This window comes from Carlito syrichta, unplaced genomic scaffold (assembly GCF_000164805.1).
Source record: "Carlito syrichta isolate Samal-C Ts95f unplaced genomic scaffold, Tarsius_syrichta-2.0.1 Scaffold307214, whole genome shotgun sequence".
Taxonomy (NCBI): domain Eukaryota; kingdom Metazoa; phylum Chordata; class Mammalia; order Primates; family Tarsiidae; genus Carlito; species Carlito syrichta.
The window spans coordinates 102,131-119,343 of record NW_007251310.1 but is presented as its reverse complement, the minus strand read 5'-3'; the positions used below and the strand labels follow the sequence as shown (position 1 = coordinate 119,343).

Sequence of the window (17,213 nt, the reverse complement as noted above, 5' to 3'; positions counted from 1 at the left end):
GGAAAGATTTCTCATCATTGATAGGTCATAGAAAAGCATAGAGATTTGAGAGTGTATCTGGGTCATTCTCATTCAGGATAATGAAATGAATAATTCCCTCTGGTTACTTTGTCTTCTTGTGTCTTTTTGCTTTCAGTGTGCTGCCTCTTTCCCATTTTACAAAACTTTTAACTTCTGCAAGCATCCATTTTCAAGATTGTTCTGTTACTCTATTACTGTCTCTCTTATTAGTGGGCTTAGAGGTTGGACCTGACAGCTATTAGGTTGAACTATATGAAATTGTCATTTTGGTAGGTAAAAAACAGATACTGATAATTGCAGATAGTTTGATCTAATTCTATAGTGGATACTTAATAAATCCTTGCTGACTTAATAACTAAATGAATGAATAAGTGATATTCAGTCATTTACATTACTTTTAGATCAGGGTTCTTAACCTTTTTTATGCCATGGATTCCTTAACTGAATAATATTTTTAGTGCCTAAAATAAAATATGTATTTTTACAAAGTATACCAATTACATTAAAATGCAGTTTCCAAAATATTTAAGAACAAATTTGTGATATAGTAATATGTGCTTTTTTACCAATACATCAAATAAGGTCACTCAAAATCTGGGAAAGTTAAATTTTACTTTCCAAAGACAACAGCATGAAGACTGTTTTTGTTTAATTTGCATAAGCTCATGACACTGTCTCTGATTAACAGTTATAGATGGGGAATACTGGAAAGCAACATCGATGTTGGGGTCACCCATGTGAGATGTTGCCATTTAGTGACTGATGATTAGGGGGAGAGTAATTGTTGCCCATTTGTTGTACAGCCTCATCACACTGGTGTCTAGACAGACTGTGATCACATATGATCTGGTGGCAAGTCTAATAACTACCATAACTTGGAAGTAGGAATAAATATAATAATGTTTTGAGATATCCACAACAAGTGTAATATAGTATAAAAATATCTGTAATTTCAGTTAGACTCAAAAGCTCAGATAATGCTAATACTACTATGATGTGTTGCCTATATCCATAATTGAGAAATACTAATTTTTAGTAGAAGTGAGTGAAAATAAAGGTGTAGCTCCTCTTCTTCCTCCCTCCAAATTCATGAACCTTCTGCTCTTCTTCCTTTCAGACTCCCACTGGTGATTTTTAGCTGTTAATCTTGTTTCATCAGTTTATACTGTCTACCACTCACTTGTTGTATACATGACAAAGCTTAAATCAATCTTGTTCACACCGGGAACAGCAGGCTTACATAATACAAGCTGATGTAGAAGTTCGAAGACTTTGAATCTTCCAAAAATGCTGATTTAATCCAAAGATGTATTTCCATAGACACCTGTAAAATCTGCTCAGATCTGTAGGCTGTATTTGGACTTTAGGGATAGAAACTATCCAGCAAGTCCTTGTTTTGCATGGCATTATTTCAAATCGTAAAGAGGATGTTTTGCTTGGGGATCCTAATAGACATAAAAACTTTCATATAAGAACTTGATGTTAGGTTTCTTTAGCCCTGAAAAAAGTTCCAATTCTCTTTCCTAATCATTTTGAATTTTTTCCCTTTAGCACCACCACCTGGTGGGAGCATGTTTTTCATGACAATTTTGCATCCGCAGCAAGTGTTTCTTTAGTTGACCTTACTGAATTAATCATTTGCTCCCTTTTATCTTTCCGTAGGGTGTAAGTGAAAAGATTTCTCTGTTTGGAGGTTTGGCTTTCTACAGATAGTATAGTTAGAGCCTGGGCTCTTCTCAGCTGTATATCTGTTTATTATGTTCCTGATTCTTGTCAGGCATTTAAAAAATTGTAGCAGCAATTGTTTATAAGTGCTAAGACATAGAAGTGCCAGTTGGTAGCTAGTGCTAGATAGAGACTCTTGAATAGTTTCCAAAGTTTCTGTCCAAGTCTTTGTAGTTTAGGCTGCCTGTTTTTTCTCTATCTGCTGACTTAGAAATATTGTACAGTGGAAAAATGAAGGTTGGAAGAGACCATAGGAATCATCTGGCCTCATGCCCACATTTTACAGGTGTTTAACATTAAAAAGTAAGCAAGGCACAAAAAAATCCTTCTTAATAAAAAATGTTCTCTGTCAATGCCATTTCTCACAAATGGTTACCACCACTGAGTCAAAGAACAAGAACAATAAGCATCCACGTTCCATTTCTAGAGAACAGGGAATGAATTAGGGATGGTGTCTTTTCGTTCTTCACTAAAATGCTGTTGGTAGTTCATGCCAGATCTAAAGGCTGCCTTACTTCTCAGATTCGGAGCCTAGTGGCCTGTGCATTCAATGTGGCTGTTTTTTACTTTGGATTGGGAGGATCTGAATTGGCCCTGAGATTTGTGGTGTGGCCTTTGGGAAGAGGTGTGGGTATATGAATTTTTAAGAACAGGGTCAATCTTAGCTAAATGGATCTTATTCCATTTAAGGATTTGATTAGTTTAAGTTCCCCAAGAATTGAATTCAAGGTGTTCAGTGTGTAGAACTTCATTCAATGTGATTAGGGAGGTAAAGGGTAGAAAGAACATAGACATTGGGTTCAAATACCTGTTCCCTTACTGATACAGCTGTATGACCTTGGGCAAGTTACTGAACCTCTCTGAGCCACTTTTTCTTCAGTTCATGGTGCAGGCAAGAGGATTAAGTGGGAGGTGAAAGCACTTAGTTTACGTTCTGGCACTTAATGGGGACACAGTTTATTTAATTTTCTTTCTCTTCCTACCTCCTTGCCCTAAAGAGGTTGAAGATTTTTCTAATTTGTGAGTAAATGTCCATCTGTCCAAGATTGACTATGCTGGGATTTCCTGAGGATAGAGAAAGACAATAAAGTTAGAGGTTCCTTTCTGCCTTCTTGTTTTATACTGGAGAAAAATATATGCTGCTCTATTTAGTGTGGGCTTTCTTTAAGATATGGGATACTTGTATTCATTTAGGGTTCCTAGCTCAGAATCTTGGGATAAGTTATTAAATTGACTTGAAAATGGGTATAGGCAACCCCTTCGGGTCCCTTCCCACTGTGGAAACTTTTCTGTCCTCTCAATAAATCCTGCTTTCTCAAAAATAAAAATAGAGAGAGAGAGAAAATGGGTGTAAAAGCGGTATATACATTATTGTGAACATATTAGTTAGGATTCTTCATGTGTGCAGTGAGTTAAAACATAATTCAAATTTTCCTAAATGATGAAGGCAATTTATTCATTCATTTAGGCAGATCTTGATTCTGCAACTCTGGTTTTAACACCCAGAATATCGTTTCTCTCCTTTGAGTCAAGCTCCCACTGACTTCCTCCTAACAGCTTCAGGTTCTCCCCTCAAAGTCACAAAGTTGCAGTTCCAGACTTCTCATTTTCATTCAACATCAGCAAGAGGAAGAGGGGCCATCACCTGTAGCTGCTACAGAAGAGAAAGAAAGCACTGCTGTTCCAGAGGGTCTCAGAACATGTCTCCTAACACTCATGGGCTCCAGTTGGTTTACGTGTCCATTTCTGAATCAATTAGTAACTGAATGATGAACTACCCTGATTGACTGAAACCATTCAAGGCCCCTCTCTGGAACAGGTCCATCTCTGGAGTTAATCCTAAATAGACACATGGCTAAGAGCAGGAGAAGAGTGATTGCCCACAGGATATTTGGGATTCTTATTCCAGAAGGAATGGGAAAGTTGCTAAGCAGCAAGCCATAGTAATTTGCTTCAGCAGTGAATTTAGATGGTGAGCTGTAAATTAATGAAGCCTTTGTATGGTTGTAGGGATCATCCATGCATCATGTGGACTGGAGGCTGCCGGAGAATTCCAGTTTTGGTATTCCATGCTGAGGCTATTCTGACAAAGGACAACAATATTCGAGTTATTGGAGGTGGGTATAAGCTCTCCCATACATGACAGACTTGGACATGGCCCTGACAACATTGTCTTGAAGAAATTGATATGATATATAGATAGGGAAAGGGCCTTGGTCATAAGAAAAATCTATTGAGTTGTTATGCTTCAGAGATTATAATTGCTTAACTTGTTTTCTGCTTATGTTTTTCCTCTAATTTTTTTCCCAGAATTATATATACATGTGTGTGTATGTAAATATATATAATTTTTTTTGAGTCAGAGTTTTACTCTGTTACCCAGGTTGGAGTGTAATGAAGTGTAATGGCTCACTGCAGCCTTGACTCCTGGGCTCAGGCAATCCTTCTGTCTCAGCCTCCTGAGTAGTTGTGGCTACAGGTGCACTACCACACCTGGCTTTTTTGATTTTGTGGAGACAAGATCTCTCTATGTTGTCCAGGCTGGTCATGAATTCCTGGAGTCAAGCTATCTTCCCTTCTCAGCCTGCCAAAGTGCTGGGATTATAACCATGAGCCACTGTACTGGTCTTTTTCTTCAAATTGTGGTAAAATATACATAAAATTTATTATTTAACTGTTGTAGAGTGTACAGGTCCTTGTTACTTAGTATATCCACAGTGTTGTACAGCCATTACCACTGTGAAGTTCCTGAACATTTTCATTATCCCAAGAGTAAAGCCTGTGCCCATAAGCAGTCACTCTCCATTCCCTTATACCATTAGTCCCTGGTGCTAATCTACTTTCTTTCTCTATGAATTTGCATATTTTGGATATTTCAAATAAATGGAATCATATGATATGTGGCCTTTTGTGTCTGGCTTCTTTCACTTTTCAAGGTTTATCCATGTAGATGTGTCAGTTCTTCATTCCTTTTCCTGACTGAATAATAATTCCAGTGTGTGGGACATTTTGTTTATTTAGTCATCAGTTGATGGACATTTTTGTTGTTTCCATCTTTTTGTATATTGTGAATAGTGCTGCTGTGACTGTTCGTGAACAAATTGTTGTTTGAACACCTGTTATGAGTTATTTTGGGTATACATAGGAATGGAATTGCCAGGCCATATGGTAATTGTATGTTTAACTTACTAAGAACTATCAAACTCTTTTCCGTAATGGCTGTACCATTTTACATTCTCACCAACAGTGTATACAGGCTCCAATTTGTCCACATCCTCACTAACATTTATTATTTTCCATGTTTTAGATTATAGTGAATATGAAATGGTATCTGGTTGTGATTTTTTTTGTTTGTTTTTTTGAGTAGGAGTCTCTCTCTGTCACCCAGGCTGGAGTGCAGTAGCACGCTAATGGCCACTGCAGCCTCGGCCCGCTGGGCTCAGGCGATCCTTCTGCCTCAGCTTTTCAAGTAGCTGAAACTACAGGTGCATGGCACTGAGCCTGGCTAATTTTTTGATTTATTGTAGAGACGAGGTCTCGCCAAGTTGCCCAGGCTGGTCTCAGACCCATGGGTTCAGGCAGTCCTCTCGCTTCCATCTCCCAGAGTGCTGGGATTACAGATGTGAGCCACTGCGGTTGGCTGGTTGTGATTTTGGTTTGCATTTCCTTAGTGACTGATGACATTGAGTATCTTTTCATGTGCTTGTTACTTATTTGTATATCTTCTTTGCAGAAATGTTTATTCAAGCCCTTTGCCTATTTAAAAAAATTAGTTATCTCTTTTGTTGTTGAGTTGTAAGAGTTCTTTGTATATTCTGGATGCTAGACCATATATATGATTGGCAAATGTTCCTATTCTGTGGATTGTCTTTTCATTCTCTTGCTCATGTATTCATTCATGAGCAAAATATTTTAGTTTTGTAACATCCAATTTATGTAGTTTTTCTTTTGTTGCTTATACTTTTGGTGTCATATCTAAAAAAACATTGCCTAACCTAGAGTTATGATCCCTATGTTTTTTCCTAGGAGTTTTACTACTGAAGCTCATATGGTTAGAGCTAAAAAAGTCTTTGATATATTCTGAGTTAATTTTTTAAAAATATAGTGTTAGATAAGGGTCTGCCTTAATGCTTTTGCATTTGGATATCCAGTTGTGTCAGAACAGTTTGTTGAAGAGACTATTTTTTTCCCGACTGAATGGTCTTGGCTTTATTGTTGAAAATCAGTTGGACATAGATGTATGGGTTTGTATATGGACTCTTAATATTCCATTGACTTGTGTATTTTTCTTATGCTATTACCATACTGTTTTGATTAATGTACCTTTGGGTTTTTTTTTTTTAGATTAGAAAATATCATTTATTTAGAAAGTAAATTAGAGAGAAAGAGAGAAGAGAGTCACCTCCCCAAGATAGGGGAAGGGCAATTAATGTACACCTTTGTATTATATTTTGAAATTAGGGAGTGTGAGACCTTTAATGTTGTTCTTTTTCAATATGTTTTTCAGGGTCCCTTGCAATTGCATTGCAATTGTAGGATTGAATTGTAGGATTGAATTGAATTGAAGGATTGGCTTTTCAAATTCTTCAGAAATGACTGTTGGGATGTTGAGAGGGAGCACACTGAATCTGTAAATCACTTTTGAGAGCGTTGCTGTCTTAACACTATTAAGTCTTCCAGTCCAATTGGATGCATTTCCAAGTATTTGGGCAGCTTTAATTTTTTTCAGCAATGTTTTGTCGTTTCAGTGTATGAGTCTGGTACATTTTTGGTTAAATTATTCCTAATGTTTTATTCTTTTTGATGTTATTATAAATAGAGTTGTTTTCTCGATTTCATTTTTGGGTTGATAATTGCTAGTGTATAGAAATGCACTTGAGTTTTGTATATTGATCTTGTATCCTGAAACCTTTCAGGATTTGTGTATTAGCTCTAATGGTTTTTTGTTTGTGTATATTTTTTTCTTTTTTTTTTTTTGAGTTGGAGTCTCACTCTGTCGCCCAGGCTGGAGTGCAATGGCATGCTTACGGCCACCACAATGTTGACCTGCTAGGCTCCGGCAATCCTTCTGCCTCAGCCTTCCAAGTAGCCGGAACTACAGGCATGGGCTGTCACACCCAGCTGTCTATTTATTTATTTTTGAGTTGAAGTCTCACTCTTGTCGCCTAGGCTGGAGTACAGTGGCACGTTCACAGCCACTGCAGCCTTGACCTATTGGGCTTAGGTGATCCTTCCACCTCAGCCTTCCAAGTAGCTGGAACTACAGACACATGCTACCATGTCTGGCTAGTTTCTGTGATTTTTACTGTAGAGACGAGGTCTCACCAAGTTGCCCAGGCTGGTCTTGAACCCCTGGGCTCAGGCGGTCCTCTCCCGTCAGCCTCCCAAAATGCTGGGATTACAGGCTGAGCCGCCGTGCCTGGCCTAATTTTTTATTTATTGTAGAAACGAGGTCTCGCCAAGTTGCCCAGGCTGGTCTTGAACCCATGGACTCAGACAATCCACTTACCTCGGCCTCCCAAAGTGCGGGGATTACAGGCTGAGCCACTGAGCCCGGCCTACGTATTTCTTAAGATTGCCTAAATAGAACATGTCATCTACAAATAGAGAGAATTTTACTTCTTCCTTTCCAACCTGGTTGCCTTTTATATCTTTTTCTTGCCTAATTTCTCTGGCTAGAATTTCCAGTACAATGTTGAATAGAAAGAGTGCATCTTTGTCATTTTCCTGACCATAGAGGGAAAGCTTTCTTGCCTTTCACTGTTCAGTGTGATGTTGTGGGTTTTTCATAAATGTCCTTTATCATGTTGTGAAAGTTCCCATCTGTTCCTAGTTTTTTGTGTTTTTTTCATGAAAAGGTGTTGAATTTTGTTAAAGTGTTTTTCTACATAAATTGAGATGAACATTTTTTCCCTTTATTCTATTAATGTCATGTATTACACTGCTGACTTTTTGTGTGTTGAATCATTCCTCACATTCCTGAGATAAATCCTACTTGCTCAGGGTGTATAATCCTTTTAATTTGCTGTTGAATTTGGTTTGCTGGTATTTAGCTGAAGACTTTTGTTACTTTATTCATAAGGGGTACTGGTCTATAGTTTTCTTCTGATGCCTTTGTCTAACTTTGATATCAGAGTAATCCTAACCTTATAGAATGAATTCTCTGTAGCCTTCACTTGTTATAGGTCTACTTATATTTCCTATTTCTTCTTTAGTCAGTTTTGGTAGTTTGTGTGTTTCTAGGTATTTGTCTATTTTATTTAGCTTATTAATTTGTTTCCATACAATTGTAGTTTTTTAAATCTTTTTATTTCTGTAAGGTCAGTAGTAATGTTCCCCCCTTTCATCTCCGATCTTAGTAATTGAGTCTTTTTTTCTTAGTCCTGTGAAAGATTTGGCAATTTTGTGGGTTATTTTATTTTACTTTTTTGAGATAGGATCTCTCTTTGTCACCCAGACTGGAGTGCAGGGTGCAGTCATAGTTCACTGCATACTCAAATTCCTGGACCCAATTGATCCTCCCTCCTCAGCCTCTCAAGTAACAGGACTACAGGTGCACATCACCATGACCAGCTAATTTTTTTTTTTTTTTTTTTTTTTTTTAGTTGAAGTCTCACTCCGTTGCCTAGGCTGGAGTGCAGTGGCATGCTCATGGCACCCCAGCATTGACCTGCTGGCTCTGGTGATCCTTCTGCCTCAGCCTTTCACGTAGCTGGAACTACAGGCACGTGCTATCACGCCTGGCTCATTTTTCATTTATTGTAGAGATGAGGTCTTGCCAAGTTGCCCAGGCTGGTCTCAAACCCCCAGGGTCAGGCAATCCACTTGTCTTGACCTCCCAAAGTGTTGGGATTACAGACTGAGCTACCGAGCCCAGCCTTCAACTAATTCTTAAAACATTTTTTGTAGAGACTAGTTCTTGTTATGTTGCCCAGTCTAGTCTTGAACTCCTGGTCTAAAATGATTCTCCCACCTCAGCCTCCCAAAGTGCTGGAATTTACAAGTATGAACCATTGCACCCAGTCCTGTTGGTTATTTTAAAGATCCAACTTTAAAGATCCAACTTTTGGTTTTGCTTATTTTCTGTATTGTTTTATTTTTTCAGTTTCATTTATCTCTACTCCTCTTGGATTTTAAACAGTGCTCTGAGTCCTGGGGCTAACATGTAGCTATCTTAAAGGTTATAATGCTGTGGATCAAAACTGTTATGTGGTAGAGTGGAAAAGGTCTATACTTGGGTTTTCAGTCATTGGTTCAAATTCCAGCTTTTGCATTTCCTAACTGTGAGTCTTCAGCAAGTCACTCATACTCTCTTAACCAGTTTCATTATGAATAAAATGGAGATAATATCTACTTTGCAGGTGTTGGGAAGATTAAATGAGATTATTTAGTGTTGGGTGCATAGTAGGTACTCAAAACATGTGCTGCTTATTCTATTTGTTGAATAGCATCTGTTCTACTTTAAAATGATTTTAAGGTTTGTCATTGCCACATAATAAGCCAGGAGTTCAGAGGACTGTGAGCACCTGCTTCTGGGGTTTGAATCCCTATCCCTCCTCAGGAGTCCTTGTTCTAGTCTCCTCAGCAGGTTGCTAGGTATCACTTAAAGGGATGCAGTTCATTCATGTTCTCTGAAGCCTGAGTAATTGTAGGCTCTTTGCTGAGAAACATGCTCTAAATATGATTCGAGCCAAAATATAAAAGTTGGATAAAAACAACAGAAGTAAATAATCCCCCCCAAACATGCTTCCTTTGGTCTGCTTGTTACATAATCTATTCCATGGCAATAGGCATACCTTCTTTTTTTCCGAATACTTAACATTTATTGGAAAAAAATCTATCAATGTAGTCATCTATTTATGCAATTACTATTTTCTAGAACCAGATGTTTTTTTTCTTTACACGTTCTTGTGATATAAAAAAAAGCCACTAAGCTTTTCTCAAAATCTGTTTTTGAATTTCTCTTTCTCAGTTTCTCGAAGTTTAATAGTTTTCTTCACCTTCCTTTATGAAAAGAATAATTTGAATGACTATTGCTAGTTGCTGCCTCTGTTTTCTGAATTATTAAATACTCTCAGTCTGTAACTTTTGTTTTTTTGGCTCTCTTGAGTAGATGACATAGATCTGCTCAGATCATAAGCCTGCAGTTAAATCCCCTTGAGAAGTATATCTGAGACATTAGTTATCTTCTGTTGATCTCATAGTGTTAGATGCCAACTTTGTTTTTTCTGTTTATTAAATGTTTCATTGAATTCATTGTTATTATTTTGGGTGCAATATAATTTCTCATGCTTTATTTGTGAAATGTGCCAGGAACATGGTTTTTTCCTCATTATAACCCTGTTTTTTTCCCCCAAATTATATGTACTTTAAACATGCAAATGGAATTGTATGTTAGAGGCAACATAAGTATTTTAAGTTGTGTTCTGTATTTGTATAGACTAGCAATAGATGTATGATGCAAGCTATATATGTGATTGAAAATTTCTAGTAGCATTATTTCAAAAAGTGAAAACAAGGTGAAATTAATTTTAATAATGTTTTGTTTAACCCCGTATATCATCAAAACATTATTTCTGCATTTACTCAGTAAAAATCATTAATGAGACATTTTACATGTAGTATGCATTTTACACTTAGTAGAGCATCTCAATTTACTGCAGAATTTTCATTGGAAATATTTGATCTGTATTTAAATTTCATAAATGTTATAGTTGAAAAACTAAATTTGTATATTCAAGTTGTTTCAAACAGGTTTTCCAGTAACTAAATCAGATATTAGCTCTTAAATTTGAATTAATTGGAGTTAAATACAATTTAAAATTTAGTTTCTTTGTCACTCTAGTCCCATTTCAAGTGCTCCTTAGTCACATGTAGCTAGTGACTACTGTATTGGACAGTGCAGATATCCTAATCCTAATCCTAGGTAACCTAATTTTCTGATACTAGGGCACAGCTACACTATGTTGCCTGTAAGGGTGATCTTGGTCTTTGAAAAGTAAGAAATGTCAGCTTCATTTTTATTCTGGTTTTCCATTCTATTTTTGTCCAAATTCCTGAGGGCACTTCCTTACTTCCCAGGTACCTATGTGCTGACAGTTTGATTATCGGTTCCTGTTTTCATTTGCTCTGCTCTGGTGCAGTCAACTCTGGAATTTGCCAGGGGTTCAGGCACTTCAGGTTGCCTCTTGGGGTACATGCAAGTGGTTGGAGAATAGGAGATTCTGCTGTTCCTTGGTGAGGTTGATACAGTGTCTATTCACAAGCTCAGAAACAGCGTATCTGGCAGTTCGCTGGTAGTCAAGGAGAACCATGCCTTGCTTGCTTCTTGATTTTATATGTAGGAAAACATGGGATGAAGTGGTTCTTTCTTGGGCAGTTGGGCAAGTTCAGTTTGTAGTTGCAGTTCTCCAGGTGACTTGTCATGGGAGAGAATGCTCAGGTGTACTAGTCAGGATTCTCCAGAGAAACAGAACCAATGGTTGGGGGGGTGGGGTGAGGGGGAACAGAAACAGAGACAAAGACTGAGACAGAGAGATAGATTTATTTTATGGTATTGGGTCATGCAATTATGGAAGCTAAAAAGTCCCTTTAAACTGCCATCTGCAAACTGGAGACCCAGAAAAGCTGTTGGTATCATTTGAAGACTGGAGACCCAGAGAGCCAATGATATAGATTCTAGTTAGAATCTGAATACCTGAGAACCAGGAGTATGGAGGGCAGAGAAGATCTGTGACCTAGCTCCATCAGCAAAGAGTGAATTCAACCACCTTTTGTTTTATTCTAGCCTTCAAAGGATTGGATGATGCCTGCCATGTTGTGGAGGGCAATCTGCTTTACTCAGTCCACAGGTGTAAATGCTAATCTCATCTGGAGATACCCTCACAGATACACCAGAAATAATGTTTACTATCTTGTGGCACAGTCAAGTTGACACAAAATTAACCATCATTCCAAGGTTGTCAGGTTTTTCAAGAGACGCCCAGAAATCTAGATTGCTATATGAATTCTTCCAATTTTCAAAGATTAGCAATTAATTCAGTTTTATAGTGAAACACCATGAATGATAAACAAACCTTGTCTGCTGACTGGGTCTGGTCCTTGGGTCACCAGTTTATAACCTCTGGTCTAGGATATACTGCTCTCAAGTATTGGTGGACACGGAGGGCTGTTGGACACAGAATGAACTATAGGAATTACAAATCCCCAGCAGTGATGGTTGTTCTGTCCATTCCATCCTTCCTTTCTTGTACTCCCCTTGTGGAGTGTGTTCACTGTATCTGAGTTGGGTTATAACTAGTGGTATTGATTAGAAGGGAAGGGTCACTACTTGCTATTTATGTACTGTAAAACTCAGACTTGCCACTGAGTGCAGTAGTGATTGTGTTTTCTTCTATATTAGAAGCAGGAGAAAGATTATTAATAGCATTTAACTTTTTTAGTTGCCATATATGTACAATGTGTTAATAGTTATTTTTACTATGTATTTACTTTTTTATATATATATGATTTTTACTATACAGCAAAAACTATTCTAAAGCTTTACGTGTATTAACTGATTTTGTGCTTACAAGTACCCCGTGGGGTAAGTGCTGTTATTGCTAACTCCATTTTACAGGGGAGGAAGTAGAGCATGGAGAAGTTAAATAACTTATTGAAGGTAACAGACAGGAAGTGGTAGAGCCAGGATTTGAACCCTGATGCTTTGGCTCTGGAGACATACTCTTATTACTCCGCCTTCTCTCTCCACCCCCGTGTACCCACTGTCTGTTTTCCACACACGGTTAACTGCTCAGCTTCCCCATGGCCTGGTGCTGAGAGGCAGGCACTGCAGAGCGTGCCCAGAATCAGGTATAGTCTGTCTCTGTCTTCAGCAGTCACCACATTGTTGATGACGCTTTGGCTTTTCATGGGCAAAAATGGAGAAGTTAATGAACATGGTTATCATTCTAAACATTTTACTTAGAAAAATTAAAAACATTTAGACAAGTGCAAGAATAGTATAGTGAACACACACAGACACCTTTGCCCTAGAATCACCAAGTACTAACATTTTGCTGTATTTGTCTCTCTTAACCACTTGAGAATTAGTTCAAGTATTTCATGACTTGATACTTTATTCAGCAAGTCTCTCCTGAGAGTAAGAGCATCTTCTCTATAAGCACAATGATATGTCATTGGTAAAATATTATCGACTCTACAGTCCCTATGCACATTTCCCCATTGTTCCAGTATTGTCCTTTATAGTAACCTTTTGTTTTTCTCTCCAGGATCCAATCAAAGATTTCATTTAGTTGTCATATTTCTTTAGTCTACTTTAATCTACAGGTATTTACCAGACTTTTTTTTTCTTCCAGCTACTTGGAAGGCTAAGGTGGAAGGATAAACTTTTTTTCTTTTAGTCTTTTATAACATTGACATTTTTAAGATTCCAGACATTTTAAAGATAACCTTAAGTCTAATTATATTTAATTGTTTAGATTCAGAATTTAAAAAACGTTTAGGAATATCATTTGGGGAGAAGTTGTGTTCTTCTCGGTATATCACATTTAAAAGTATATGCTATCATTATTTTACATTATTGGTGATACCAGTTTTGACCATTGGTGTCCATTGGTATCCATTGATTATTGTCTGAATCACTTACTCTTATGGTTTTTGTAAAATGGTTATTTTCTATTTTTATATTTTCTAGTACATTTATTAACCAGATTTTCTATAACTAGGAACTTCTGTGGTAGGCAGAATAATAGTCCCCCCAAAATGTCTGCCTCCTCATTCCCAGAACCTTTGAATATGTTACCTTACATGGCAAAGGTTGTAGATGGAATTATGGTTGCCTATCAACTGACCTTAAGATAAGGACATCATCTTGTATTATCCAAGTGGGTCCAACATAATCACAAGGATTCTTTAAAATGGGAGGAGGAGGTAGAATAGGTCAGAGTGTTGTGGTGTGAGAAGAGCTGGACCCACCTTGTTAGCTTCAAAGATGGAGGAAGGAGGCCATAAGCCACAAGCCAAGGAATGGGGTGGCCACTGGAAGCTGGAAAAAGGAGGGAAGTAAATCCTACCAAGAGCCAACAAAAAGAACCCATCCCTGTCGATGCCTTGACTTTAGCCCGATGAGACCTGTGTTAGACTTCTGACCTACAGAACTATAAGAAAATTAACTTGCATTTAAGCTGCCAAGTGTTGTAATCTATTATAGCAGCCTTTCCACCTCCTTCTCAGTGTGGACTCATAAGTGTGTTATAAGCCTTTTCGCTATTTATTTTTATGTTTAAGTTGTCTCAAGTTTGGCTGTTGGGAGCCCCTTCAAACTCTTTGTGACAGCTCCCTAGTCAGTTTTGAGCATTTTTTTTCTTCTTTTTTTGGCATAGCAAGATAGTCCAGGCCTATTTTGTGCTTTTCCTCCCCCAGCTTGGAATCAGAATGCGTACTCCTAAGCAGTGCATTGCACTGCTTCTTACGTCATGTTCTGCACTGAAGCAGACACACGATTTGTGCTGTGTACTGCAAAGACAACATAACAGTGACTGGCCATTGGGAAAAAACTGTAACTCAGCTTTAAAGTTTGCCACAAGAATAAGAAGTATGGAGAGTCCGGCTTTTTTTACATTAATCATCCTGTGTTTATATGGCATTCCTACCAGGGCTGGGGAAGTAGCAGCAGGGATTTATGAATATTTTCACATAAACTCATAAAAAGAATGGTCGTCTTTGACTATAGAGGTTGAATATTGTCCTAGAATCCGTTCATAAATGTCTATACTAAACTCACTTAGAAATATTCAGTATGCAGTTCACTTAAAAAATCCTTCCATAGAACTCTTAGCTAGCTTTTGCCAACAGTTTGTAGTGGTGCATAGGAAGAGATTGTAATGGTCTAGAGCAAAGCTAATCCCTGGGGATATGTAAAAATCTCACATGGTTTCAGAATTTTCTTCTCTGACAGTAGTCACAAGCACAAATGCTTACAGGGGCCTGGCAGAAAGTGAAAATGGGTGAAGTAGGGTGGCACTGTGCAGAACAAGAGTATAGGCCTGTCCTGAAGGGAGCAGTTGCAGTTCTCCCATTGACTCTTGCCATTGGAGAGAAGAGAGCCCAGGGTTGCTAGATTTTTCAAGAGAAGCCCATAAATCTAGTTTTTTATATGCATACTTCCAATTTCAAAAGGTTAGCAGCTAATTTAATCTTATTTTTAGAGCACCATGAGGAATGAACAAACCATGTCTGCAAGCTGGATTTGGTTCTTGGGTTACCACTTTCTAATGTTTGGGCTGAGATACAATGGTAACCAGCGGTATAGGACACAGAGGGCTGTCTGAAGCAGGGGTTCTAAATCTCTTTGGAACAGTAGACTCATTGGCAGTCTGGAGAAACCTGTGGGCCTTGTCTAAGAATAATGTTGTTTGTAGAGATGAAGTCTTGCTATATTGTCCAGGCTGGTCTTGAGCTCCTGGCCTCAAGTTATCCTCCTACCTTGTCTTCTCAAAGTGCTGGGGTTATAGATGTAAGCCACCATACCTGGCCAGAAAAATTTTTTTTTTGAGTTAGAGTCTCACTCCTCTGCCCAGGCTGGAGTGCAGTGGCATGCATGCTCACAGCCATCCCAGTGTCGACCTGCTGGGCTCCAGTGATCCTTCCGCCTCAGCCTTCTGAGTAACCGGAACTACAGATGCATGCTACCATGCCCGACTATTTTTTATTTTATTGCAGAGACGAGGTCTCGCCAAGTTGCCTGGGCTGGTCTCAAACCCACATGCTCTGGCAGTCCACTTGCCTCGGCCTCCCAAATTGCTGGGATTACAGGCTGAGCCACTGAGCCTGGCCCAGAAAAATGTTTTTAAGTAGATAAAAATATATATAAGTTATTACAAAGGTAATTGTGCTGAAACGTAGTAATCAAAATATTTTTTTAGAATTTGTGATGTATGTGCTTTTTTATTAGCTAGTGGGAGGTTTGTTAACTACCATAATTTTTAAATACTATAAGAATAAGTGACATCTTGAGATAATTGTAACAACTGTAAAATAGTTGAAAATATCTGATACCTATTGGTGTCAGGGTCACTAATATGTTAATACTGCCTACTTTCTTGCCTGCCTTCCTAATTGAAGTTATTGTTAAATTTCAAATAGTAGCGAATGAAAACAACCACGTAATTTTTCTCCCTATCCATGTTTAGTGAATTCCAGTGAGTCTCGGGTTACAAGCCCTTGGTTTAAAATGATCTTCAATTTATTTGTCGTAGTTTTAAGGGTAGAAGTATTTTTTTTTTTTTTTTTTTGAGTTGGAGTCTCACTCTGTCACCCAGACTGGAGTGCAGTGGCCGCTCCCGGCCACCGCAGCCTCGACCTGCTGGGTTCCGGCGATCCTTCCGCCTCAGCCTTCCAAGTAGCCAGAATTATAGGCATGCACTACCACGCCTGGCTGATTTTTTGATTTTTTGTAGAGATGAGGTCTCGCTGCCCAGGCGGGTCTCGAACCCGCGGGCTCAGGCCATCCACTCACCTCAGCCTCCAAAGGCGTGGGATTACAGGCTGAGCCACCGAGTTCAGCTAGGGTAGAAGTATTAATGCTATTGAGTATAATTGAACAAGCCATCATCTTACAGATTATTTGTCTCCACAGTTAACTTTCTGGTTACCAAACTTGATTCTTTGTTTTTCTTTAGAACGGTATCATTTGTCTTACAAGATTGTGAGAACTGACAGTCGCCTGGTACGCAGCATTCTGACAGCCCATGGATTTCATGAAGTAAGTTCATTTTTGCTACGTCACCTGATCTGCTCAGAAGCTGAAAATTCTAGCCACCTAACTGACTTTACCAATTAACAGGGCCAGCTCTAGGAGGTATGTGGGACCAGTGCAGATGATGTAGAACTCAGATTGGAGTTCTGAGTGGCTTTCCCAGTTTCTCCTTGCAATACATGGAACATATTTCCATAGGATTTTTTACAAAATTATTTTTCTTGCTATGTTCTTAGGCTTGGTTTAGAGGCACGGTTGCCCATATGGAATTGTCTGATACCCATTAATGTTCTTTGATTGCAGGCAACAGAAACAGACTCTGCTTTCCTTAAACCAAAAATGATTTGGTTTTGTAGGAAAGGTGTGCAGAGGGTAGCTAGTGGAATCAGAGGAAAAACTTGAAAAGGCAGGACTTTGGAAGGAGAGAGGACAACCCCAGGGATCTAGGAACAGGAATTTTCTAGATCATCTCAGGGCACTGTCATGGAAGTGACTGGACTCCATTCATTGTTCTTGTGCCTTTCTCTGCTCAAGAATCACATTCTATCCCACGCCTTTGGGAGGCTGAGGTGAGTGGATTGCCTGAGCCCGCGGGTTCGAGACCCGCCTGGGCAGGCGAGACCCCATCTCTACAATAAATAAAAAAATCAGTCGGGTGTGGTAGCGCGCGCCTGTAATTCCGGCTACTCGGAAGGCTGAGGCGGAAGGG

At 38.7% G+C, this 17,213-nt stretch overlaps 1 protein-coding gene across 6 annotated transcripts in view; it reads left to right on the top strand.

The window, feature by feature from the left end:
• Window positions 1-17,213, top strand: part of TTLL5 (tubulin tyrosine ligase like 5) — a 120,055-nt gene that overhangs the window by 2,436 nt on the left and 100,406 nt on the right. For 5 of the 6 annotated variants that reach the window (XM_021715592.1, XM_021715595.1, XM_021715594.1 and 2 more), the window contains exons 3-4: window positions 3,757-3,863; window positions 16,428-16,510. In XM_021715592.1, coding sequence (XP_021571267.1) covers window positions 3,757-3,863; window positions 16,428-16,510 — 190 coding nt within the window. Of the gene's footprint in view, window positions 1-3,756; window positions 3,864-16,427; window positions 16,511-17,213 lie in introns of those variants that run through there. The other variant, XM_021715596.1, reaches the window with a different exon arrangement.